The following is a 27,237-nucleotide window of genomic DNA, read 5'->3' as shown; positions in this document are numbered from 1 at the left end:
TCCCGAGCGGAGTCAGAAGCGAAACGAAGTGCCAGCTAAAGATGATGTTCAATTAATTAAGTTCACGGCCGTAGTTATCGGCTACGCTTTTCTCTGTGCGCGGCAAAATTTGCCAAAGTGAGAAAACTCGATCTGCATTCTACAACGCGATTCTATTCAAACTCTACGTCTCTTATTTAAATCATGGCAGGTGCTGGTAATTAAGGACGCTCTGGTAACGTCATTTATTTATAATTAAATGGAAAATACAACGTGGCGAGAATGACGCTTAAATGTCATGATATCGTTGTAAAACACTGCAGTATGCAGTACGGAATGTAATTTAAAATATATTAAGTGTCTCGTAAAAAATGTATGCGAACATACTATTCCAGGCGTGAAAAAAAAAGAGAACAAGAGGGAAGAAATTATCTTTGCATTTTATAATTATCCCATTTTTTAATCATCGTATTTGATAATGTCATAATTATTGCATTACAGCTAACCATTATATGAATATAATTATCTTATTATGCTATCGTATGTACAATCGTTAATAATATCGTCCAATATTTATTTTTTTATTTTTCGTATCTCAATTATCTTTTAGTCATGAATCTTTCTTCGACTATATCTTTAGTCTTTTATAAATATTATTTCGAAGACTTTAATTGATATTTTTTTTGACGAATTTTATAATTTCAACAATTATCCTTTGACCATTTTATAGATTATTTTATACAATATAAAAACTTTATATTAAAGTCCTGTGATACAAGTAATTTTATTCGAGATTAAATAGAGAACGCGGTTTTATCCTACTTACATTCCTTGAAAATTAAATTTCCAAAGCTAAAGTTTTTCAATTTTAATCGCTATTAACACGGAGACTGTCGAGAGTCTGTCATTTTTAAAAGAATTCGCAAAAAAAAAGAAAAGAAAAAAAAAAGACTGGTAGGGCAGATCTAGGACACTTTGTATACGCGAGAAGAATGATATTTAGTAATTAATGACCTGTGTTCGCACGACGGAACACATCTATTTTGAAAGGCGTATACAAAGATGGTAACAGCAAAAGATGGTTATTGAAACGACGGTACTCTGGCAGCACTCCAATTTCACAGGAAGCATCGGTGCGCTTCCTGTACGTATATATACATCGTTTCACACTCCACTCGACCTAGTAATTACGAGCTGGTGGACTCGACATCCCAAACTGTACCCTCTCCGCTCTGTCACGCAGTGGAAAACTCGCGGAATAGCTGTTGCTTCGATCGAGCTCTGCCGAGGACGTTTCGTTTCGAGCGATCGATGACGTTGACATTTGTGCTCACTTGTAGTATCGCGCGCGTGTAAACCCTCTTTGTTTTCTCCGCGAACTCGAAGTTACATTTAAGCCCCCGGGAGGAGCAATGGTACAAGAGTGAATATTTCTCTCGTTTCGAGAAACAAAAGGATTGGCGAAAGTACTCGATGTAAGTCCAGTCCACTTTATCGTACCACTTTTTATCATTTCGTAAACCGGGCAATCTAAGACTGCACGTCACGCAAAAAACAATAACGCGTGTACGAAGCTACAATAAATCATGTATGTGTGTGTTCCACAAATATAATATATTTCAGATTTTATTTTTGCCGATTCACGCTTGCATTGTGTTTGCAAAAACTCATTTATTATATTATATTATTTTATCATAATATGAGTAATATAAATGACAAAGAAAATTAAGAAAATGATAAAACAGCAATAATTAATAAAATATTTAGACAATTAGGTATCATTTGAAAAAAAAAAAAAAATTTAGAAAAAGATTGAAATATTAAAGAAAAAATATACTAATTGATGAGAGATTTTATATTTATAGTATTGACTATAAATATATTTGTTCCGAGGCATTCAATTTAGATGTTTTAGATGTCTTCCAACTTGCTTTTGAACTTTAACTGCCTTTTCATGTTATTTGAACAGTGATGCGAGACGACAGGCGTGCATCAACAAAGTTTTACTTGTCCCGCTAATGAGACAGTCCGTAAACACTCAAAGAGCCCTCCTCGTAAAATCAACGTCATAAATGTTACATTTCGAAGGAGGCACTCGAGCGTAAATAATCACGCGAAATTTGTGTTACGAAGAATCGCGGAACGAGTCCCGGAGGACTTATTTGCATTGCTCCTGACGAACGTCGTTTAAAGTACAGAGAGCTTCGGGTCCTCGCTTCGGTATTCTTGCCGGGGACATATCTTCGATCGCTCGACATAATTATATTTCAGGATTATCTTATATCGCGCCGCGCCGTCAACATGAAAAGAACTGAGCGTGCGGCGCGAATTTTAATATCGGCATAAATGCCACGCGATTCATCAGCTAAATGCAATTTTCCGCACGTATGTGCTAAAATAAAACATCCCGTAAACGAGAGATCAGCACACGCTCCCGCATTCTAACACGAGAATATGGGAGGTCTGAACAATCCTATCTCTTTTCCCGCAAAAGTTTCTTCTAATATCGCATTTATATATAAAAATGTTGAATGGAAAATTATCAGTTCTGCAGTGCTATATTTTTTTTTTCGCCGTGTCGTGTCTTTCCTCTTGTCGTAACAAACAACAGAATATAAAGAACGAAATTCTTTTATGATATGATTTTATGGTTTTGTTATATTAAAAATATAAAATAATCTTTCCTAAATACTTTCCTAAACTTTTTTTTTTAAATTTCCTAACTTTTTCTAATTATCTTCATTTCTTCTTTTTCTTCAATAAAATTTTTTTTTCAGATAAAGAAACGTCATAACTGTGCACGAGAACTATTTTATATTAAAATTTTCTTTTTACTTGAATCAATAATCTACTGGCTTATTTCTTTAGGCGTTAATAAAGATTAATTTCTTTCGAGACGAGGTACACTTTAACGTTTCGACAATTTGAAGAGAATGTACAGCGGAAAAGATATAATTCCATTGCGTAACGGGATTTCTACGCTTTTAACGGTCGAAAAAAGGCGATTTAGTCTGCGAGAGCGCTTCAACGCGAGTAGCGGTGCATTATGACACAAAAATATGATTACCGTTACCGCTGTGCTCTGCGCACTGAACCTTTAAAAGAACGTTGATATATTAATTTACACAGCGCCAAGAGTGATTTTAAAGTGTCATTAGCGAGGTCGTCCATTATAACGAAATTGTAATTATCTAGCCTTTCACACACGCGTATGTATTATAAATATATATATATATATATATATATATATATATATATATATATTCCCTTCCATTCGTTTCCCAGGGAAAAGCACGAGCTTGATTGCTACCTCCCAGTCCGCATTGATGATCGATACTGACTCAAAATACACACAAGATATATTTGCTAGAAAAAAAAAGAGAGGGCGTGTCGTCAAGCTAAATTTTTTATATGAATTGCTTGAATAATAATACGGTATTCCTTTGTCCCTCGCTCACGCACATATTTTTTTCTCCAATGAAAATTGAATTCAACATTTTACTCTAACAATAAGTCGTTTGATTTTCGATTTAGAATAAACCAATTTGAAAAACAAAGAAAATAGATTTAAATCATATTAAGTAACTTGAATATATTGTGAGGAAAAAATATTACGTTTTAATTTAATTAAAAATAGAAATTAATAACGATTTATCATGTCCAAAATAATAAATATCTCGCCACAAAACGTGATCGGAGAATAGGTCTTGAAATAATGCGATAATGTGCAGTTTCACGCAATTTATCCGTAACATATTAAGCACATTGCGTATATATTTCCACAAGCCTAACCAAGTTATTCCGGTACGTGACTATCGTGCTGGCGTGAATTTCCGAGTGTTATCACGATTGATTGATATGTTACTTTTACGGAACACGTGCAACGGTTCCCACGTTGAAAAGTGTATGTAAACTTCCGTGCGATTTATACAGCGTGCGAATAATCCGTGAATCGCACGCGAATACTTTAGACACACACGCCCACACAGAAACACCTGTGTGTGTGTGTGTGTGTATCGCGAGGATTCACGCAACACGGCTGGAAAACGTAGCGGAAAAGGATTTATAAAAGTATCTTCATAGCTCGTAACAGCGGCACGAGATAAACGATTCTACTTATATATGCGTGTCACGTTACCTTACACAGTTGTACTCTGTTACTACTGCTTTTAGCACATCTCACAAGCTCTAACATACGTTGATACGATTCATAGATCTCTCCGAGGAATGTTTCATCGACGATTTATACGCCACGTGTAACATAGCCCTCGGGTTGAAGCGGAAATATTGGAATGGATATTAAATATTTTCAAGGCCTATTTTCTGCTCAAAATAATGAGGAATATTTATACTCTTCGAATTAAACGCGTTGGAAACTTTCGGAAAAGCAGATCTATCATTTCGATAAATGATCCAGTCATTTATTACATCGACGATTCATTTATCGTGTCTAAAGTTTGATTCAAATTTACGAAAATTTTACTGAAAAAGCAAAAATATATGTTTCAAAATTTTTCAATATAAAATTTAAAAAGGCATCATAATATAATTACTCTCTAATATTATACGAAATTATAAGAAGAGAATTTTCTTAATTCCGAAAACTTACACGAGTCATTCTGTTCTAAACAAGAATCACAATTAAGATCAACACAGCTGTATAAAAAAGAATATGTATGTTAAATTAATTTCTCATTACAAATAATTCTGTTCCAGCCCAACAGGCGTCGGGAATCACCGACATAAGTCCAGCATCATAAATTTTATTCAAATCTGTCCAGACCGACCGTCAAAAATATATCGTAAGAATAATCAATCTATCATGAGTAATCAATTTAGTCGATATATTTAAAAAAAAAAATTAGAAATTTATAAATCACTTCTTTGTCATTATTAAACAAATATTTCTAATCGATACACATTTAATGATACATTTTTTAAACGCTGCAAAATAACTTAACATAATTTTTTTTTATTTTATTTGTCTCATTACGTTTATATTTATTTTTGAAATAATAAATAATTTACATATAAAAAAAGTATAAAGAAAAAAAGCTTAGCGGCAACTTTCTAAAGTTTGTGTCTTGTTCAACGCGTAAAAATAATTAATTTTTATTCGATCGATCAGAGATAATAATCAACTGATAAATAAACTAATAACTAAAATCGATTATTGCTGGTCGTTTGTAGTGCACCGAGGCGTCAATGTGGCAAAAGGACAGCGATAAAGAGATAAGCGTCGCGTCGCGCTCGCGATACGTCGCAGGGTAGCGAGCGACGCTCGATCGCGCTCTCGGATAGAAGAGGAAAATCATGCGTCTCCTGACGGCGACCGGCGCCGATACCGAACCCGCACGTAGAACCCAGGATGTATCGTTGGTCAGCGATGTTGGCTCGCGCGGATCCGAGAAGTGCGGCGGCAGCAGCAGTGGGTGTAGCAGCAGGGACCACGGAATCCGCGACGGCGTCGTTTACGATCGCGGCCACGGCAACCGCAGCGGCGGCAACGATAATCGCGCTAGCGGCGACGATTTCTGGGCATGTACGTCTTCTATCCGGCGGACGAGCTCCTGCGTATCTATGAGAATCCGATTCGGGAATCCGTGTCACTGACTGTCAACCACGCAGCAGTGAATAACGGTTATCAGGAGGAGGCAAACCAGCAACAATATTATCAGCAACAACGAATAGTCGTCGCGTCGAACGACGTTCGTAAACGGAAAAAGGAGAGAAAACGGGAGACTGGTCAGACAGCCAGTAGGAGGCAAACTGTGCGTAACGGCGGCGGCAACGTCGACAAGAAAGAAGGACGACGGAGTGAGGAGCAGCACGCCGGGACTATGCAAAATAATCGTGCCTCCGGCTCCGAAGAGGCCGCCAATCATCCCCTCAAGGACCTCACGCAGCCGAGCCTCAACGAGCCGCTCAAGCAACACAATGGCGTCACGCTTAAGCTCGTGCAGACGGGTAAGTGCGTTTCTTCCCACATAATGTTAATGTTTATTCAATTTTTGTCAACGATAATTATGTTAATTCATCTAATCCGTGTGTTATTTTCTTCCCCTTTATCATTTTATTGCAGCGTTTCATCTCGTTAATATTCTTGGACTTAAATGTTAAAGAGGATTTTAATCGAGACTTGCTTCAAGTCATAACACGTGTGTAATCTCAGTTCTTTTTTTCTATATATATATATATTTCAAGATCCTCGCGATTTCTGCGCGAAAAATTTTATTTATTTTTGTGAAAGTGGCCGATGATGTAAATTATCCATGTATTTAACGTATAGGCTCGTATAATCGTGTAAGTCATATAACTCTGTCGTTGCCAACTCCAAACTTCCACGCGAGTTAGCATATAACGGATCTTGACTTGGCGAAAGTTTAATAGCCGTCGAGCGAAGATGGTTTAGGTTTATATTGTTAAATCATGTAATGGAGAGATAATAGCGAATCCCTTTAATAGAAAATTCAGATTCGGTGTCAAATTTTTATTTTTGAAAGATATCTAAGAAATAACAATTTTGTGCTGAGAACTATATTGAAAAATCAATAAAAATATTTTTATTATTATATTTTTATTTTTTTTTTATTCTTAAATATATAAAAAATAAGATGCAATTTTTAAATTATAAATAAATTTAAAAATAAAGTAATAAGTGTAATCTTTTTTTCATTTCTGAAAGGAATCAGCTGTTAAATGTCGCACGGTACTTAATAAATTTGAAATCAATTTTTTTTCTTAAGAAAATTGTCTCGAGGCAGCTTATTATTTATCAACAACTTTTAATATTTGTTATTAACTTTGAAACTAATAAATTAAAATACTGTTAATCTAAAGTTTACTCGAAAACGAGGAATAAAGTTTCCTTATCAAAATTTGTCTTCTCCCCTTCCATTTTTTCTTCCTGAGACTTAGTTTGTGAAAAGCACTTTACTACTTTCAATAACTCGCAAAAGCCATTAGATACTCGACATTTTGTTATGAGAATTCTTGTCTCCAGTTTACTCAAGGAATCCGTCATTAGCAGTAGAAGCGGCACAGGTCTTTATAAAATACGAAGGGAATCAAGTTAGGATCCTCTTACTTAATATATCACGTTGTATTGCGTCTGACGTAAGATTAATTAAAACCACGTGTCCGCATCGCTTTTACATCTTTCCGCGGACTTGTCTCCGAAATAATTCGCCACGGTTGATCTTTTTTTCGTTCGCCGCCCTCTTTGACAATCGAGATGTTCGTCGAAGATATAGGAATAAAGATTAATTAACAGCCAAAAGTAGCGGAACGAGAGGAGGACTACGGAGGGTTCGCGAGCCTATTATGCCACTGAACTCGAAGCTATCGATCTTTGTCACTCGCTATCCCTATCTGACCTAACAACCTCAATTTTCGATCTGTCATTTATGAATCTCCCCTTTCTCATTCGGGCATAAAATTCTGATAAAATCAGATTAAAGCATGTGGGGCTTTTCGTACTAAACAGTATGTTCAAATGCATTTCAAATTACCGACTTTATCAGATCACGTAATATGTTCACTTATCATATCTGATATATCCTCTCATCTGAACCCGAAGCTGTGAATCAATCACGAATAAAGATAGCGAACTTCATATTTTATCGATTCTGAGCGATAAAAAAATTTATTTTAAACTAAAAATTCAAAGGATGAAGATATGCGAAGAACTTTTCCATAAAAAAATATATTGTATTTGGAAAAAAAGAAGTTCGTGTCTCTTTTTAAAAACGTTTTCATAAAAAATGTCTGTAATTTTGTAAAACGTTATGGCGTAAAATGCATTATTCTGATTATATACAAATGTATCTCTCTCGTTCTAAACAGATGACAGTAGAGAGTTATTTGGCGTTATTCCGTCACGTATGCTATTCGACTGTATAAATGCGAACATCTGCCTTCCCCGATGTGAACAATGTGAGTTCTCGTGGAAACAAAATTCCGCGAGCGCCGTTCCGCAGGATCGCAACCCCGCATACAAGAGCTCGTTACCGCGATATAAATAGATGTATGCCTAGCGCATTTAGAGTATGTATAACCGCGGCCTCGTCAAGACCAAACAATCTCTCGAGGCTGTCACGTGTGTTGACCTGGATGTTTATTCGGTTCATCGGCGCGGCCAGATATGCGGCCCGGCCTGGCGATCCCCGACGAAAACGCAATGAAGTTCGATGAAGCGGTATTTAATCGTCGCGTAAACAAAGCCCGTGGTAATATAGCGACGACTGTTGAGCTCTGTTTTTAGCCGATCGTTTAAAAGTTAAAGGTTGTCTGCATCGAAAGCAATAAAACTGATGACGTTTCTCGTTCATCTCGTCGGAAAAAAATGCAAATGAAGTAATGTCAATGAGGACATGTGACATTCGTGTAACTAAATGACTGCAAAATTTTCTATTGATCAAAGTGATAATAAAAAAAAATAAAACCATAAATTATTTACTTAAAATACAATGTATAAAATTTCGATGAAGACCTTATGATATTTATTAAATATTTAATTATCTTCTTTAAAGATTCCATACAATTACAATAAAATTGATTAATAAAACAATTCATTAACATTTTATTAACTGTCACATCTGCATTGAATTTACTTTCTGTTATTTACGGTGGCTTTTATCGTTTGTCTCTTCAAACAATTGCATAATTAAAAATCTTACTTAATATCCTTTAAAAAAAAAAAAAAAACGAGAGAATCGGATATTCATCATTAAAAATATTTCAATGTCACAATCGTCCCTTGATTGAGAGCCTGCATGAATACATGCATGAATATAAAAAACCGATTGTGAAAATACGACTAAAATAATACGAACGTAACACTCTCTTTCATCGATCGGCAAATTCATATTCATAAACATAATTTTTGACAAAGACGGCTTCAGTGAGAGCGTTACTCTAGAACAACGTCTAAGGCTCGCGTGACTCCAGCCAATCGGGTTCGTCGAACCTCGCGGGACCCCGTATCAAGGTCGTATCCTTGCAGTCACGAAGGTCATTACACCTTGGCTCGCACCATCGGTCAGGTCGATCGGGCCAAGCCAGTTCGCAAGAATAACTCCGGCCGACCGGAATTCCACGTTCCCCAAATACGGCGATAATCTTGTCCCCCATCCCTGACAGGGGGAGGGGAGGGGAGAAGGGAGAAGATCGTAACTGTGTATGCGCGCGACACGATGGCACGGAGAAAACGACGTGAGTCATATTTTAATAAAGGAAGGAGTCTACGGTTGCTACGGTAACTGCGAAGCGAACAGAGCACACGGCCAACCAGCTAGGCAGGCAGGCAGGATATTGATTCACCCCACCTGAATTCAGGTCAACCCCTGAACTAAACTGCCGTTTCCACATAACCGTTTCGACTCTCCGTTTCTATTGCGTTAGTGATGCCGTCTCCCCTTTTTTTCTTTCACGACCAGCCACCCCCCCGATCGCCCCCTGCCCTATGCCTGCCGCGTACGGAAATGACCGCGGGGCATTTTGCCGTTATGGATACGATTCGTCTAGATTATTTGTTAAGATCCCTTTGCCCCCTCCCGAAGCCACGTATTATATCGCGCTCTCGAACAAGAAAGTTTATGCTGAATCATTAAACATCTCATCGATCTGTCGCGTTTTCGTTCCCGTTACTAACAGAATATTATTATATGACGATGGATGACTTATTATCGCGTATTTTGACTCCGATGTCATTGATTATTTCTTTCTTTAAGGCTTTTGTTTATTTGAAGGACGCACAACTTTTGTTTTTAGCCGCGCGTTACGATACGGATAGTTTCAACGATATTTTTTAAGATTTCTTTTTATAAATAGAGAGAGACATAAGTTTCATGCAAAGAATTAATAATATAAATATAATGACAGTAGAAAACGGGGTACTCAGAGGGGGAACGTACATCTAGTATTTGATTGATTACACATTTTATTAAAGTAATTTGTTAACAAATTTAGAGAAAATACTTTTTTCTCTTTTGGATCTTATTCGCAATCTTTCAATTTCCATCAAGATTAATCTTTCCTCCCAGATCAAATCAAGTACATGAGAATCCATTGATAAGAGAGAGAGAGAGAGAGAGAGAGAGAGAGAGAGAGAGAGAGAAAAAGTATATCGATTAAATGTGAAATTTCTGCGAGATAAATCTTATTGGATAAAATTCGAGTACGCGCGGCATTCTGAAATTGCTTCCATTTTTTTTTTTTTTTAATCGATCGTATTATTTTAGAGCTTTGAAATGCATAATAATTTGTGCTGAAAATATGAGCAAATTACATATTTTTATACAATCTGTCAATATGTATCATATCAATTACGTGAAAGTGAGAATCTCTTGGAGGAAAATTCCATGGCATATAAAATAAAATTTGCATGGCATTTCAAAGTTTCTCCTTTTCTCTTGCGCGATGGTCCCATATTTCGTTTCTTCTTTTATTTCACTTTCGAAAATTCATCGCGTGATTGTAATCGATAATCGTTTTTCGTGCTACCTCACCCTATCATTGCGTGCTACCGACTGGAATTTATATATATGCGGAACGAGCGATTTTTGAATTTTTCACGCGCTGCTGTCGAAGTACATGGTAAACGGAGCCGCGGGTGCAATTCTCTCGTTGGCCTTAGTGTTTTATCGGAGATAAAAATTCTCGAGTAAAACGGTGTGAGGTCGACGAAACGCTCGTTAGTAAGCAAAATGCAAATGCAGCGATGTTTATCGTAACGATACTTGTAATACGAGATAAGTTGCGGTAACGCCTAAAAAATATTCTTCAATATATCGATGCAAAATCGATATGCTAAAATGTATAGAACACCGAGAAAATAAATTATTTCAATTCTTTCTTAAGCGCTACATATATGTCTCTCTTTCTCTCTCTCTCTTACGTCTATATCCATGTCTACCAATGCTTAATCGTTGATTAATAATTTTCATTATATTATATACGCGACAATTATAAAGTTTCATGTTGTTATCCATCAAACCACGTAGTAGAGACATACATTATACGTCGTGCTCCTTCGTTAAACCTGTTCTTTCAGTAACATCGATTCACGACGATGAGTTATGAAGCGACGATGACAGTAAAATTGTGCGTATTGTCGAGAAAGCGTAGAAAGATATTTTGCTTCGTATCAATACTCTATATAGCAAAGCACCTGCGCTATATTTGCGCCCACATATAAATGGGAACGGGAATGAGAGCAGTGTTTATTTTACCTTCAATTTTTAAGGAGCGCCGAGTCCTTTAACTCTCCCGTGCTCTCTCTAGTCGATAATCGTGGCTCGCAGCCGGCGATTTCCAAAAATCCAATCGTTTCAATCGATTGCGTATTATAAATACATTATAGGAGAAAAATAATAAAAGCTCGGTATGGACAATGCAACTGTCATATTTTCAGAAAACTGTATTTCATTGCGAAACATTTCATCTGTCAAGACCAATAAAGCTCTGCAAAGATTGCAGAAACATCAGTTATGAAAAAAATTATTAATCTATATTCCGCATATATTGTTTCTCTCTTTTTTCCAGATAAATAGAATATTGATTGATTAGAATATATTTCGGGATATTTCCGATATATATCTTTTTTAAAGATATTTATACTTTTTTTTCCTTCTCCTAGTATATTCTATTTAAATATTTTTAATTCTTTTTTCTTCTACAAACTATTCTTAATTATTTCGCATTTTCAAATTGTATATAATATTATAATATTTTACGATAACATAATATAGAACGAACTCCTTATTCTTGGCATCAAATGTAAAGAAAAAAATCTTTAATGAACCAAGTAATCGACTCGAACCATGGCGATGATTAAAACTGTACGAATTCAGTGCGTGGCTTATTCGCACGAGATATGTTTCACCAAACTCGCAAATAGACTTGGTGAACGATAATGGGGCAGCCCACTATTACGGCGAATTCAATTAACCGAGATTTTTCGGGCGAGAGAGCGCCGCGGGTGCTTTGCATTCGTACGTGTAATTTTTTTTTTTCGAGCGCGATTTCTGGCGCAAGACGAAAGTGGAACGCGCCGTGGATAATTCGTGGCGCCAACTCGGGCCATTTTCCGAGACGAGCTTCGTGAAGTTTTTCGCGAAGAGAAAATATATCTCATTTCCGCGAATATGGAAGTCTCGATGTGTGTTTTCTTCCCTCGGTTAAATTATTTCGCTACACGCGATGCGGGGTTATAATAACGGAAGCTCCTGGAGAGAGCGAGTGTGGGCGAATAAAGGATCAAAGTGGAAATAGCTTTGCGAGTTTAAATGACTTTCGTCATTGTAAAGCGAGCAGTAACGCGACGAATGCGAAACCGTATTAGAAGAAATAAAAACGTCGATATTCACACGTGGCTCGATTTTTTTTCGCACGCCCGATTACATTTCTTTCAACATAAATGTGAGATAATTAGTCGAGTTTAATAATTTGATTGAAAGTGAGAAGGAATTAACACGCGAGACTTTAATTTAGTCCATGTAATTTAGATCAGAGAACGAGTATTACAATGAAATATGTATTCATACGCGTTTCGTGATATTATATTATCTCGATATAATGTCGCGAGATTGATATAATAATTCAGTTATTCAACGAAAGCGGTTTTGGTAAAAACCAATATCACTGATGTATTGTATAGCATTATCAATTATAGGCTATTTGTATTGTTCGACTAAATGTAATGTATCGATGAATTCAGATAGAAATTATTACATTTGTCGCAATATCACATAAGCGATATATATATAATATTAATTAATATTTACGATGCTTTTTATTTATTTATTATTAATTATTCGAAATAAGTATTTTTCTGTATAGAGTAATATTACATTTTCTCATAGATTTCTACGACTTAAATATTTTATTTATTTTAAATCAATATATATATATATATATATATATATTGATTTAAAATAAATAAAATACTTATTTCAAATAATTAAAAATAAATAAATAAAAAGCATCGTAAATATTAATTAAAAGTTTCGAATAATTTTACTAATCGAATTATAGTAAACTTATTATATATTCTAATTTGTTGCAATATCGCAACACATTATACGTCAATTTTGAAGTAAATTCATCGATAAGGATCCTTTATCATAGAGCGCAGTCAGGGCTGAAAACGTTGAAATACCCGCATTATGTATGCGTCTCACAAAGTTTCTTCGCAAAGCAGGCTTTCCGTAAATGATGATTAAACGATTAAATAGTCTCTCGAGGAAACTAACGTGAGAAATCAGTAAACAAATTGCGCATTAAATGTTAATTTCCGAAACTGGGGCAGCTCGAGTTAATGCAAATGTCTTAATGAGGACGATATTGCGCGCGTTCATATAAAGCTCTTCGCTCGCTTAAATCACTATCGACGGGACGGGTGGCTGTCAACGAGATCGATAGCCCGTTTCATCATAATTCCGACGGATTTGTGCTTTCGATACGATATATCTATGTATATACACACTATCCAGGTACGCGTAAGGCAACGCGAATATATGTAACATTTACATAAATGTATCATTTACATAAATATATATATATATATATATATATGCAAGCAGAATTCGTTTGTCGACGTACTTAAAATTTTGCGCACGACGCTATTCGAAAACTGCGCGATGCCATCTTTACACAAGAAAGATGCCTCTCTACGATAATTTACTTATATATATATATATATATATCATCTGTTCTCGGTTCGTAGCTTCTAGTTTCATCATGAAAGCAACTCGATAGCTAGTCGAAATTCTGTTAAGTGAAATTGAAGTTGACATTAACTATGAAAGCTCTCAAAAGAAATTAAAATCTTCTTTGACGGAATATATTTCACTATCTTCCAATATTAAAATCAACAGTTGCTTTTGTTTACTGATTCAATACTTCAATTACTTTTTAAATAGTATATTGACTTTCTATTTGTATACAAATATGTATAGTTACCATTTGATTTTGATATTTAATGATTATATTTAATTTATATTATATATTATATATTAATTATATATTAATTTATATTATATATTATATATTTAAATTATATTTAAAGATTTATTATTATATTTATAATTTCTCGCCTATTAATATATTATTATACGAAAATCATTCTGTCAATTCATAGAACTAACACGATAATGTCAATCTTACAAATTTATCCCGATAAACATTCATATATATTGCTCATATCGATTTTTCCTTTGTCAGAGGAAAGACATTTTAATGACGATGTCTATGACGAAAGCACTCGGCTAAACGAGAAATGCTCACAAAAACGGGTCGGATTACCTGACGGTAGGTAGGTAGGCAGTTCTGGCAAAGCCGGAGTTCGGAGGCTCTAGAGAGAGCTCGGCTTACCTTATTGGATTCCCGGGTTATCTTGGCCCGCTTCGAGGAATAATGTCACCCCGTCGCGAGAGCCTTCGTTTGTTTGAATTGTTTGACGAGGAAAAACGATATTCGCCATTGCCGCCTGGCTGACTGGCATGAATTTCTATCTTTCGCGTTCATTTCGAATTTATCGCAAACTTTTGTCACGCGAAATTACAGCAGCAACGGATATCAAATTAATGTTCGAGCGCCGGAAATATAGAGATAAGCCGATTACTTGAATGACTATTGCATTTATGCCGTATCTCTCTCGCTCCATTTCTGTTTTAGGCCGAATGTGTTTGCACACGTGTAGACGCGCTTTTCCTATTTGCATATTTTCATTGATCAAGCTTTGACGTAGAAGCTCCTACGTATTTTTGACTCATTAGTTACATCAAAAATGTAACGGCGAAACTTAATAGAGTTCGTATATTCATGATACTTTTAATATCATAATCTGCTGAAAAAAACTTAATTATCAGATATCGAATAAAAATAAAAACGTATTTAATAAATTATTAATGTCTTATATATCTTATAAATTCTTAAGATTTTTTGTAATTTTCGTTAAAAACAATCATTTCTTGGGTATCGCTATAAAGAGAAAACATTTATCATATGAATACACGCACGTATAAATGTGAAATACTTAATGCGTTCCCCTCTCCCTGAATAAACAAATGAAATAAAAAGAAATATATTTCTCAACATGTTCGCATTTTCTTGCCAAGATAATCGTGACACGTGCACGAAATATAGCATAAATGACGGCAATGCGCTTTCGTCGCCAAGGTATTCCTTGACGTAATCGTGCAATATTCTTTATGCATTTGCCCACGACAGTTATCTCAAATAAATTCGATCCAATATCCAGATGAAAAGCTTTAAAAAGAATAGAGATAAAATTTGAATGGCTCAATAATATATTTTACTCAATAATATAATTACCTTTAAAGAAATATCTTAGAAATTCCCGATATTTGAACAATACTTTCTAAAAATATAATCAAACAAAATCAATTATTTATAGTTTATAGTATATTGCTTTTTTACAATAAAATAATTTTGCTTAAAAAGAAGCTATTAATGCCTGTAATTTATACTGTCAATAAAAAAGTTACAAACTAAAAAAAAAAAAAAAAATTCTTATTACATACTTAACATAATCAGATAAAAAGTTCGCACCAAAGTTCATCCTCTTATCGGTTTCTTAGCTTCCTTATTACTCCTCCATCTCTCTTCGATCGCGGTTCTACAAGAAATTACCTTTTGCTCCCCCTTTCAAAACGCGAGATTTCGATAAAATTACGGTTCGCAGAAGCGAAGCAAATAAGCCGCGCCAAGAAGTAGAGATAACGCAAAAGGCTAAACTATCACCGCGATAGCGATAACGAGCTACGAGAAAACCTTCGCGCATGCTTTGATCCGTGATCCTGAATCGGGAGGATGCCATTTGGGCGTGATTCATAAAAGGATATTTCAAAGTTCCCCGAGGGTTCCTCGCGGGCGAGATATAGGGTAAGACGACGAGAATATTGAATTTCCCTCCCTCCCTCCCTCCCCTCTCCCCCTGCCGCCCCATGCCTGATCTCTAATGCCACTCTAGATACGCCGAAAATAACGTACATTAGAGCCGATTTCTACCGAGAGCAATTCACTTTTAGCCGTCTCGCAAGCCTTTCTCTCCAGCACGTCAATTTCGATATATCGAAAGTGCAACGATGCCTTTGACGAGCAAATCGAATCGACGTAGACTATAAAGGGTCGCAACCGCGCCATTTCGCTCGCACATTGCACTCGCCGTCGCCAGCTGCTAAGTCCCGTTGGCAAATTGCCAAGATAGGCTTTTCTGTTACCAAAACAAGGCTTCTGCACCCGGATTTGACTTCTAATTCCCATTTAAATAGCATCTCGCTTATTTATTCAGTGCCGCTGGTTTGTTCGTGATATATCAAATTTGATGACTAAGTAATTTGAAAAATATTATAAATTACGTCAAATTGTCAATATAATTTAATATATTGTTATAAAATTTCAAAAATTTATATAATATTAAGTATAAAAAAATTAATTTTTTATAAATATAAAATTCTTTTAGTAAACTTTCTTGATTATTTCAAAAAAATATGATGGGCATTTTTTCCTATTTTTTTAAAAATTCTCTGACCGCGCACTTAATATAACCAACGATTAAGTTCCTCATATTATGCGTCACACAACAGATTATTTATATATTGAAAACAAATTAATTTAAAAATATGTTCTATACTTTTACAATATTTTCTCATATACTCTATGTATCAGCTATTAATTCCTTATAAAATGTAAAATCTATATTTCAAGTCCCACTCGAGTGGTTACATTTGTCGAAACTTCGCCACGTAAATCGCGCTCGTAACTATCTGATTAATGCTTCCTCTTATTTGTTCCGTGAGAGCAGTCTCCGAGTTTGCCCAGGAGTTGGGCACCGCGATGGAGAGCCACTCTGCAAATGTGCGACGTCTGGTCGATGAATTTCGTAGCCGATCGGGCGATTCGAGAATCGACGTCGGCGGCATGCGACGCGTTTGGGAGAATTTGCTGCGGCAAGTCGAGGCGGATGCTGCATCTCATCTCGATTTGGCCGCGGTGCTACAGCAACAATTGTCGAGACCCACCTTGGAGGCGAGCTTTCATCGAAAATTGCAATCGAGGAAGGTAAGTTTTCGCGCGCGGTTTGGGCGCCGCGAGATAAACGACGCGGCTCTGTGTTACGTCAGTAAATTTACGAGAAATTGGAATTCTGCGACGTAACTATTTATATCTCTACTTTGAAGTAGAGATATTTATATTACCGTCGATGGTTTTTTTTTTTTTTACTTTCAATTAGCTACTCTGATGCATATCAAGCGGCGATATCAATTTACCCGAGTATTGGCATTCTGTACGATTCTGCAATCGCTGTTTCAAAGACGCCGTTTAATCGCTGCTCAGTAATCGAGTCACAAGAGACAAGTTTGCCGCATTTAACGTAAGGAGCGAGCGGTAGTAAAGTTTCCCAAGCGACCTCCGCTCAATTATTCGGTCTTTCAAACTGGTTACGCGAACGGCATTTCGATTCGAGGCACACACCGCGCCTCCATACAATTTATCCCGTATTGCAGCGCGAGATATTCTCTCCTCGCAGGTATTCGCCCATCGTGACGCTTACGAGCAGGTGGTTAGCAAGACGGAGGAGAAGCTGCAGCGGGCGAGATTAGATTACAAGCGCGCCTATGGCGCGCTGCTAACCAACGATGGCGGCGGTGGCGTCGAGCAGGAATTGAAGCGCGCTTACTTGGAATCGCACAACGCCTACATTCTGCAACTACGAGCAACGAACGCCATCACCGAGCGTTATCAGTCCCATTGTCTGCCGGGGCTGTTAGGCGAGATTGCCGAGGTCTACGAGGAACTCTGCGGATTGGCCTGCAAATGTGTCGCCGGCATTTCGGAGGCGGCCGGGGAGCGAGCCGGCGAGCAGGCCAAGCGTTATCAGGTCGTGTCCAAGGAAGCGCAAGCGGTTGTTCCATCCAACGATTTGCAGGTGATCATAAAAAGCGATGTCTTTTTTCGACGAGATTTTTTTTAACCCCGCGCGAGAAATCGCGCTTATCTCTTTTTTTCTTTTTTTTTTATCCCATTCCAATATCCATTACAATAAATTAGAAAAAATATTGTATTCATTACGCATGATAAATGAAGCAGAATATTGTATCTCTAGTTTTCATTCTCGTTAAAAAAAAAAAATAATGCGAGGGATTTGTTGCTACTTTATTAAAGTATTATTTATATGGCACTTCCCCAACTGATTGTGAGTGTTTGAAAAAAAAAAAAAAATATGCGATTATCCCTATCCTTTTTTCTCTCTTTCTCTCTAACTTTACAACACGTCTCTTTCACGAAGTTAAACCCCTCAACAGTTGGTGATATAATATCGGTTTCGATATGTCAATCGGAACCAATCGATCGCGTGCAGATAGCCACGGCTATTCGGACATATTGATCACGCATAGCAAATAGACGTATCGGGCATATATCCAATTTCGAGACGACGAGATGGATTCAATGTGGTGGATTACATTCACCGGTATTCGGAAGAGGGATGCAAGGGTGAAAACAGGACTGGCTGATTAAAGTCAGTCATATCCCCTGCCACATCCGGCATATTGAACGCTCGGGATTGCGTCGCTTATGTGTGACAGGGATTAACTTTGTTGGAAACGCGACGGTATTCCCTGATTTGTGATCTTCAATTAGATCGAATCAACGCGCAAATTCTCGTCACGATTGATCGCTTAAACGCAACTTAATCCTTATCTATATCGTAGATATACCCGTGTTTCTCGATCGTCGACAATCAATTATTAATGAAGGAACAATAATAAAGTGATACGGCTTTATATTTTTTTCAATTAATATTTTGTTACATGATATATCGAAATCGTTTCGTCGACGCTTTTAATTCCTTATAGCTGATATACGACGACAAAAATACATTCGTGTATTAAAGATACGTAATATATCTCTTATCTTTTGTAGAAAATCAATACTTCATTAAAGAAACAACGTAATGTTATTTAAGGCCTTGGCACGAAATTTGTCCGCAAACGCGACGCCACGAAAACCGCCGCGACGCTTGTACGTCGCGCCGGCACCACCCGAACAGATACCGATGGAGAGAATCAGTCAAATACCCACGCTCAGGGACGAATTGGTACCAACGGGCACCAGTACGCTCCCTCTCATGGAAGATCTCAAACACGAATACGACAGCCTCACCCAGGAAATAGGTCGTCTGCAAGACGCTCTGGACACTCTGGTGCGGATGCAACGCAAGTGCGTACGGTTATTTTTAACGCAACCGCATATTTCGTTATTACGGAAATTGCATAATTCTAGTATATTATTTACATTAATCTCTATCCGGAATATTTTTTTTTTTTTTTTGTAATTTTATTTACGAAGAACAAATTTTTTCATACATATCTTTCCACAATTTTTTCTGTAAATAAATTATTTTTCTATTTTCTTTAATCTTACGCGATCTCTCATAAATTTTTGTTAAAATCGTTTTATTAAATACACAGTGACATAAGGTGGAATTTATTAAGAATATTGAAAAATTGAAAAATAATAATCTATAAATGAATAAATAAAACTTATTTTTTTGCTGTTTTAAATGCACATCTTTTAGATAAATATATTTTTATCCCCAAAGAGATTAAGATTAACATTACTTTTCCCTGCGCGCCCATTTCTTACCTTGCCTGTTATATATATTTTACCTGTCCCAATAGATGCGGTAACTTTTACACGAAAATATATCAGCTTTTTAATCTTTTAAAAAGGAACACACGCGGGTAAGAGTTATTTTATCACTACCCATTGCAGGAGCGCCGAGAGTAATCTTTACACAAAAGTGGCCGAGCTGCAAGAAGATATTTCTCTCAAGCGTTTCGACCTCGGTGTGGCGCAATTACGTCTAGCCGCGGTGCAAGCACAGGTATGCACGTGTTCTTTGTTTTCCTTTACTGTCAACGCCCCGCTGCGTCCGCGCATATTTTTTATTTTCTTCGTCTGTACATAATGCACATTCTGTTCTGAATATAAAATTTACTTTACTCGGCGCAAAAAGTCTATTCATATTTTACAACCAGTTCGTTTTTAAAACACATTTTTTTCATATATTTCGTGTATTTATCATTTATTAGAACGGAAAATGTAAGATTAGACGTATATGAATTACGTGAATTTTATTTATAGAATATAATAAACCGAAATAGAATGTGTGCAAAATATATGTATATTAAAATAAAAATTGAAAAACGAATGTAACTTCGATCACATTCGATGACATTCTACTACAGGCGTTTATTTAACGCTTCCACGATCATGATCTAAAATTGATCAGGTATCTATCCCCGCGTATTCCCTCCATTTCATCCAATTTGCTCAACAGCGCGTAACTCCGAGCCACATTTCATCTATGCGCAGTATACGGGATGCATCAGTGAATGGTTGTTTAATTGTTCGAATGTCATTAGTCGAAAGCAAAAAGTAATATCATTTAAAATTGACAATAGAAGAAGAATGTTAAAAGTGGTGTAAAGTTATCGGTTAAGTTATACTAATGATCATAAGCATCTATATTTCTAGAATTATTATTTAATTATTTTGTTGAAATAATAATTGTTTGATAACAACGGGATCTTTCGTTTTTGCAAGATAATTTTTGCTCTATGTGATATATGATGGCCAAATTCCAATTTATGGGCATATTACGTTTGTTAAAATATACTTAACGTATTTTTATAAATTGAGTTCCTTTCGAAAAGAAATATGTTAAATTTCATTAACATATCTCTGAAACAAACTAATTTTATCCAAAAATAGTACAATTATATACACATTCAAAGAAGAATTAATTTATTTTATAAAAATATCGAAATGTAGAACAATTTTCGAGAAATCTCTAAAGAGAGTTAAATTCAATACAAAATGTATTAAAAAATGTTTTTTCATATATGTGTGTATAAAAAAAAGATATTACTGCATAGAATCATGTGATTCAATATTTACAAACGCGGCCATATCGATCAGATAGAACATTATTTTTCGATATGTAATTTACGTAAATGGACCAACGGGCTCCATTTGCAAAAAGCAAAATTTTTCAATGATGGCTAGTAAATATGATCATTCATTGGCGATTGGTCATTCACTGATAGCGCTTTAGCCTAAACACCGGATAAATACTGGTAACGCGCAATCGCGCGACATGCGCCCTCGCAACTGGGTCATCGGCGAGAGCACGAGCGTCTGAAAATCCATTTCTGGCCTCGCCGAGAGAGAGAGTCCGTCTATCCAGGTCAGGCGAGCAGGATCGTCGTCGGCTGTGTCTGGCCGCGCGCCGCCGTTCACTGCTGCTCTTCGTCTGTTATCAAATCGTTGCGTCCAACCTGAACGATGGGTTGGACCACGTTGCGTACGCGTATCGTTAGTATTTTTTCCCCCTTCTTTTCAAGAATTATTTTACATTTTCCGCGCGCGCGTTAAATCGCGAAAGCGAGGGTGCTGATCCAGTGGACTCGCTCGACAAGCACATCGCGAACAAAATCACCCTGATTCAAAAGTGCTTCACAGTGATGCTCTGTGATATCTATGCTTAATAAGAATATGTTCTGTAATGATGATTGGAGCATTTTTTATTATGTTTTAGATGAACAATCATTCTTGCAAGAATCTTGAGAGTGGATAAATATATGTACACACACACATTTTTCTTTTCATATCATGCTAAAGAGAAAATATTAAATAAAGAAGATATTAAGAAATATATATTTAATATATTTAATATACTACATATTTTTTATATTGTAATATAATGAATATATATGTGTGTGTGTATGCAAAATAATATTTAAAAAATTTACTATAACATATTTAATATTTTTAATTTAATTTATATACAAGAAAGAACATGTAAATTTGAATGTGAGAATTATGAATCGGATAAGAAGTTATTCATTGTGAAATCGAGCACAAAGAGAGTAATGTGTGACCGCGAACAATGGCCGAGTACATTCTCAATGACCATAGAGATCAATGAAAATTGACATGCATGCAATGTCAATAAATATATTTACATAGTTGAGAATGAACCAACGATAGTTATATCTACGTGAAACCTTTTTCCATCACAGCGATGTATCGACGAATCCGTTTTCAGGGTAACGCGTTGCCAAGCGCATACAAGTAAAACTTTCGTAGTCGACTCTTAATCGCAGAATGAGATATCGTTATGCAAAAAATCAAGAAAGTGCAATAATACAGCTTAGTGTTATTGCTGTTTATAAGTTCTGGAGCTAGTGAAAAATCGTATATTCGCGTGATTTATAGATTATTCTTTAGATATGATAAGAATTATTGTCCGAGTTAAGATTCATATTTAGTAATTATCAGTAATCGTTTTCATTCATCTAGATTTATGAAAATATCGAAATTTAAACTGAACTTCACGTTTATTAAATTAATATGATCTCACTAATTAGATCTCAATAAGTTAAGCGCGACGATTATTATCCATAAGATGACATGTGTCACTTTTATAATAACAGAAGATTTGCTGATATGTAATATCATGTGGATGTAGATTAAACTTATACTGAGAGAGTCACGTGTCTGTTGGATTCTCAATTATTCAATAGTAATATGTAAATATACGAATTGATACATAAAAAAGTATATAATTACAGTTACCGTTTCAATTTTACAATACAACGACAACTCTTTTTTCCTTCATGAGAAAGAGCACATAAACTTATGCAAGATCGTTTTTATTATCATATAGATTCGTTGATCAATATCGAGAATCTATTTTTTCTCGCTAAAAATTTCGCGCGCAGTGAATCTTATTCATATATAATAATCTTATAATTTTTTCAACATTAACTACTTTGATAATTAAGTCTTAAAGATAAGTTTAATTAAACTAAATTATAAATAAAAATTGATTTATGTATTGCACTTCTAAGGCCCCTTAATCTATAAATCTTTTTTTTTTCCAAACTTTAATTATTCAGGATCGCGCAATCAATTTTACGATAATGTGTTTAAAAAACAAGATCTTTCGATACTGAAACTTTAAAATATTCTTCATTTCACGAACAAAATAAAGTTTGTTTTTTATATTATTTGTAATATTGTTATAATATATAATTTATAAATTAAATCTTATATAAAGAATTTTATATATAAATTTCCTATGAATTTTACAGAAGGAACTTTTCGGAGGTGGGGAGGCCAGTCAACCAGATGGGCTGGCCAGTCGGAAAATGTCAAATGGCTCGACCGGAAGTCCCAAGCTCAAATGGCTGAAGGCTTTCAAAAGTCTAAAAACCAGCTCGCCTACGACGCCACCTCTGTCAGACAAGTGAGCTATTTAATTTCCTTTCGCCTAGTACAACCAATTTCCATCACGTGCATGCCGCGAAAAAGATGTCGACAATGTTTCCGACGCGACGGAGATGATTTTTCGCACCGAACGACACCGGGAACTACAATACGTTTGCTATCTCTACTCGTATATTTTCTCGATACGATTCTCAGAAACGAAAGAGAAATATTTTGCTTTTCGTAGTAATCTGATGTAGTAATCTGATTGTCCTCTCCTCGTGTTTTATCTCTTTAAATTTTATTTCGTGTTATTCAGTAGAAAATAGCGCAGCGCGTACATTCGTGGGATGCGCAAATTCAAATTTGCGAGATAATGTCGGTAAGCAATAAAGACAATGTCGTATAATTTGAAAATATTTTCATCAAATGTTATAATTAAAAATCACATACTTTAATCATTCTTTATTTTTCGCACAATGTATATATATATATATATATATATATATATATATATATATAAAAAATTACCTTGCGAATCCTACGTTACACATCTGCATAACGAATGTTCATTTAAAATTGCTTTATCATACCACACAATGTAGATAGAAATCTAATATTTATCTTTGATGTTATATTCTCTCTCTCTCATTATTTTAATAGAGAATTAGAATATCTCACAAATTTTTAGAATATTAAAATAGAAGAGTGTGTGTGTGTGTGTGTAGTCATAGTAGTAATTTTATTCAATATCGATGTATTAATTAAATTTAAATGCGAAAGTTTTGCAAGAAAAAGTTATATTTGCATCTCGCAAACAATCTGACGAAGGAAATTTGTTGTCAGTGTCATCTTGTAAAACAAACAGACATAAAGCAAACAAAGTTTTTTTCTCGCTGCATCTTCGCATACCTATAGAACAATGTTGTCAAAGTTAATTCTCTCTAAACGAGAAATGCTCAAGTTAAATATATGCTCTTACTTTCGTGTGCTTTGTAAGTTTCCCAATTATGGGAACTATAGGCGTTAGACGAAAGGAATTTTAAATAACCGTAGATACTGTTTTGCGAATGCTCGACTAATAAAGAGGAAAGCAGGCGACCATGTACCACGCAGTTTCTACCGTCGTCGCCATGTCCAGGTAAGTTTTCAGTTATTGTCGTGCAAACGTCAATTGACATTTGCATTTCTTCTTCTTCTTAATGTGCTTCTACTCGGGATTTTTTTTTCACGCGAAAAAGAGAGATAAATATTATGTAAAATATTTTCGCGTTTATGCCATTTTTTTAATTTACTTTGTAATTCAAACAATTACTAACGTTGATTGATTTTGTCATATTGATAGAAGGTGTAATTTTTTGTGCATGAAAAAAATCTAAAATACAGAGAATGAAGTCTTTTCATGTTAAAAATTGATTTTATTAATATTTCAATTTTCAAGATCACTTTTCTAGAATACAAAGTTTCGTATGAAAAAACTTCATTTAACATTTAGTTCTTCAGAAATTTCTCACTTGTATTACTAGCCCCCCGCCCCTCCTCCAATCTATCTAATTAAAAAAAATATATCATATATAATTTTAATCTTTGATTAATATTATTTTAACGTCACTTTCGAACGATTCTTTAACTATATGCGCTAAATAAATGTCGCGTTTAATTTATGCTATTCCCACATTATTCTAACAGCACGTAATTAAAGGTAACAATAAATACTAATAACGCGATCGCGCGCTCACGCACACGAGTTTTGCAAGACCAAAGTGAACATGAGAGATTACGGCTTCGCAGGAAAAGCCTCGAGTCCGAGGGCGGACACACGTGGCGCGAATACACGTACCGGAAGATCACGCCGTGCGACGCGTGCGGCCAGGTGTTGCGCGGTCACAGCCGTCAGGGCGTTCGCTGTCGAGGCTGCAAGGCCAACGCGCACACGGACTGCATCAACATGGTACAACCAGCGTTGTGCCCGAGCCTGGCGCCTAAAAAGGGTGGCGGGATACCGCTTCTGCGTCGGCAAAAGACGCAAGTACCCGCCGACGAGATGCCGGCATCGTCCGAGCACAGTGAGTACAAATTTTAAATTAAATATTGGAGACAATAGATAAATAGAGAGAGAAAGAGGGAAGCAGAGAGAGAGCGAAAGAGGGAGGGGGAGAGAGAGAGAGAGAGAGAGAGAGAGAGAAAGGTGCATTTTCATCCTATTTTTTTTCTCTCTTCGTCCTCCAGCGACGCGATAGTTCTCTCATTGTCAAGAACGTTTTATCGAATATTTCAAATGAAAAAAATCAGCCAATTCTCCGATAATTTTATTATCTCGTTGAATGGAGTTGAATCTTTTCCTTTTTTCCCGTTACGTGGAAAAACAAGTTCTTTTCGTGCGTTGTTAAAAATTCGTTAAAAAATATACGTCGCAAAACGCGACAGGACTTTGTTCGAGTTTCTCTTTGTCGTGTTTCGCATGTAACAACGGCGAGTGTGAATGGATTCAGACAAGTAGAGGATAGAAATTGAAAAATTATTAATGAACTAACTGCTTTTTTTATATCTGGGAGAATTATTCATTGAATAATTCAAAGTGAAAAAGAAAGAGTATGTATATATATATATATATATATCTATTAACGTTTAATCCTTTTAATTTAAAAGAAAAGGACTTTAATTCTTTTGAGTCACTCTACAATTCCATTCATTTGCCGATATTGTGTAATTGTCGCGAATTGGAAAAGTAGTGAGAAAATAAAAGCTCATTTATCACGTATATTGAATTTGATACACACATACATAACATTATATATTTCTTTTTACAAACAAAAATTTTTCATTTTTTCTTTTAAAATTTAAATGGATTAAATTCAATATTATGGTAACTAACGCTTAAAATTCAGATTTCGTTAAAATTTTTTAAATTATTTCAAAGATACGAGATTCACATATTATATCTCTCTCACCACTACGATTTAATCCGCGAGAATTACCCGATACCATTGTCGCTATATCGTTCTTCGTGCGCCACATCTTATCATTTATATCAAACGCATAAAAAACAAAAAAAAAGGGAAGAAGAAGACAGATCAATGTAAGCAAATTGGGCACTGATTAAGCGCGCGAATCGTAAAACCACAAACAGCCGTGTCGGTGTGCTTTTTTGCATTGCTGTGTCTCTTTATTCCGTGTGGGCAGACGTGGACGCCATATACCAGGTGCTGAAGCAGGCAGGCGAGATCCGTGGAAACTCGACAAACTCACCACCTACGCCTCCCACAGCAGAACATCTCCCCTCCGGTGCAGCACCTTTGTCAGCGAGGGCTTCCTCCCATCCCTGTTCCTCGTCCACCTCTGGTAAGGCGCACCACCAAACAATTCCCGCAGACCTTGGAACGCACGTCGGAGTTTACCCCAAAGATTTTCCATGCACAGTGGCGGATTATGTGTGCATAAGACACTCTTATCCCGGACATCAAAACAAAGATCGAATTTTACTTCTCAAAGTTTATCATTCATCTCTAATAAATTTAAATAATATTAAATTATTAAAACTATTGTTCTTCATTTATTTTACTGCTACTGTTATTATTATATTAATAAAAAGTTATTTTCTCTGAAAATTTTTAATGAGAATCCTAGATACAGCGTCTCTTTGCACTCTAAATATTTTAATCCCGCCACTAGGAAAAAATTCATAAAACACGATTTAAAGCCACATCTCCATTTTAACAATGGATATTGTTGTAAAACGAAATATGTACGTCGAAATTATTGGAGCATGCCGACATAGTACTGGAGTGAACATGTTTCTGAATGTGTACCTTTTTCAGTTTAAGTTTGATGTACCAATATTTAATCGAATATTTTCATATTTATTTTTTACTGTCCTATAATTTTGTAAATTCAATTCCTGTTATCGAAGCGTAAAGACAATTCTTTCCTTTTTTTGCTTTTATTTTTATTAATATA

The 27,237-nt window shown here is 35.7% G+C and overlaps 1 protein-coding gene across 4 annotated transcripts in view; it reads left to right on the top strand.

Annotated features, from left to right (window-relative positions):
- The window catches only part of LOC126852650 (uncharacterized), a 45,480-nt gene that overhangs the window by 8,887 nt on the left and 9,356 nt on the right, over window positions 1-27,237 (top strand). Inside the window, exons 2-11 of one of the 4 annotated variants that reach the window (XM_050597647.1) lie at window positions 4,704-4,781; window positions 5,170-5,946; window positions 16,808-17,064; window positions 17,534-17,932; window positions 18,971-19,224; window positions 19,780-19,891; window positions 23,166-23,320; window positions 24,368-24,421; window positions 25,072-25,346; window positions 26,464-26,622. In XM_050597647.1, the coding sequence (XP_050453604.1) occupies window positions 5,520-5,946; window positions 16,808-17,064; window positions 17,534-17,932; window positions 18,971-19,224; window positions 19,780-19,891; window positions 23,166-23,320; window positions 24,368-24,421; window positions 25,072-25,346; window positions 26,464-26,622 (2,092 nt within the window). In that variant the 5' untranslated portion in view covers window positions 4,704-4,781; window positions 5,170-5,519. Of the gene's footprint in view, window positions 1-4,695; window positions 4,782-5,169; window positions 5,947-16,807; window positions 17,065-17,533; window positions 17,933-18,970; window positions 19,225-19,779; window positions 19,892-23,165; window positions 23,321-24,367; window positions 24,422-25,071; window positions 25,347-26,463; window positions 26,623-27,237 lie in introns of all 4 variants that reach the window. The other 3 variants (XM_050597646.1, XM_050597649.1, XM_050597648.1) reach the window with 3 other exon arrangements.

The sequence above is a fragment of the Cataglyphis hispanica genome, chromosome 11 (genome assembly GCF_021464435.1).
Source record: "Cataglyphis hispanica isolate Lineage 1 chromosome 11, ULB_Chis1_1.0, whole genome shotgun sequence".
Classification (NCBI taxonomy): Eukaryota; Metazoa; Arthropoda; class Insecta; order Hymenoptera; family Formicidae; genus Cataglyphis; species Cataglyphis hispanica.
This window is presented reverse-complemented; position numbering and strand designations above follow the sequence as displayed.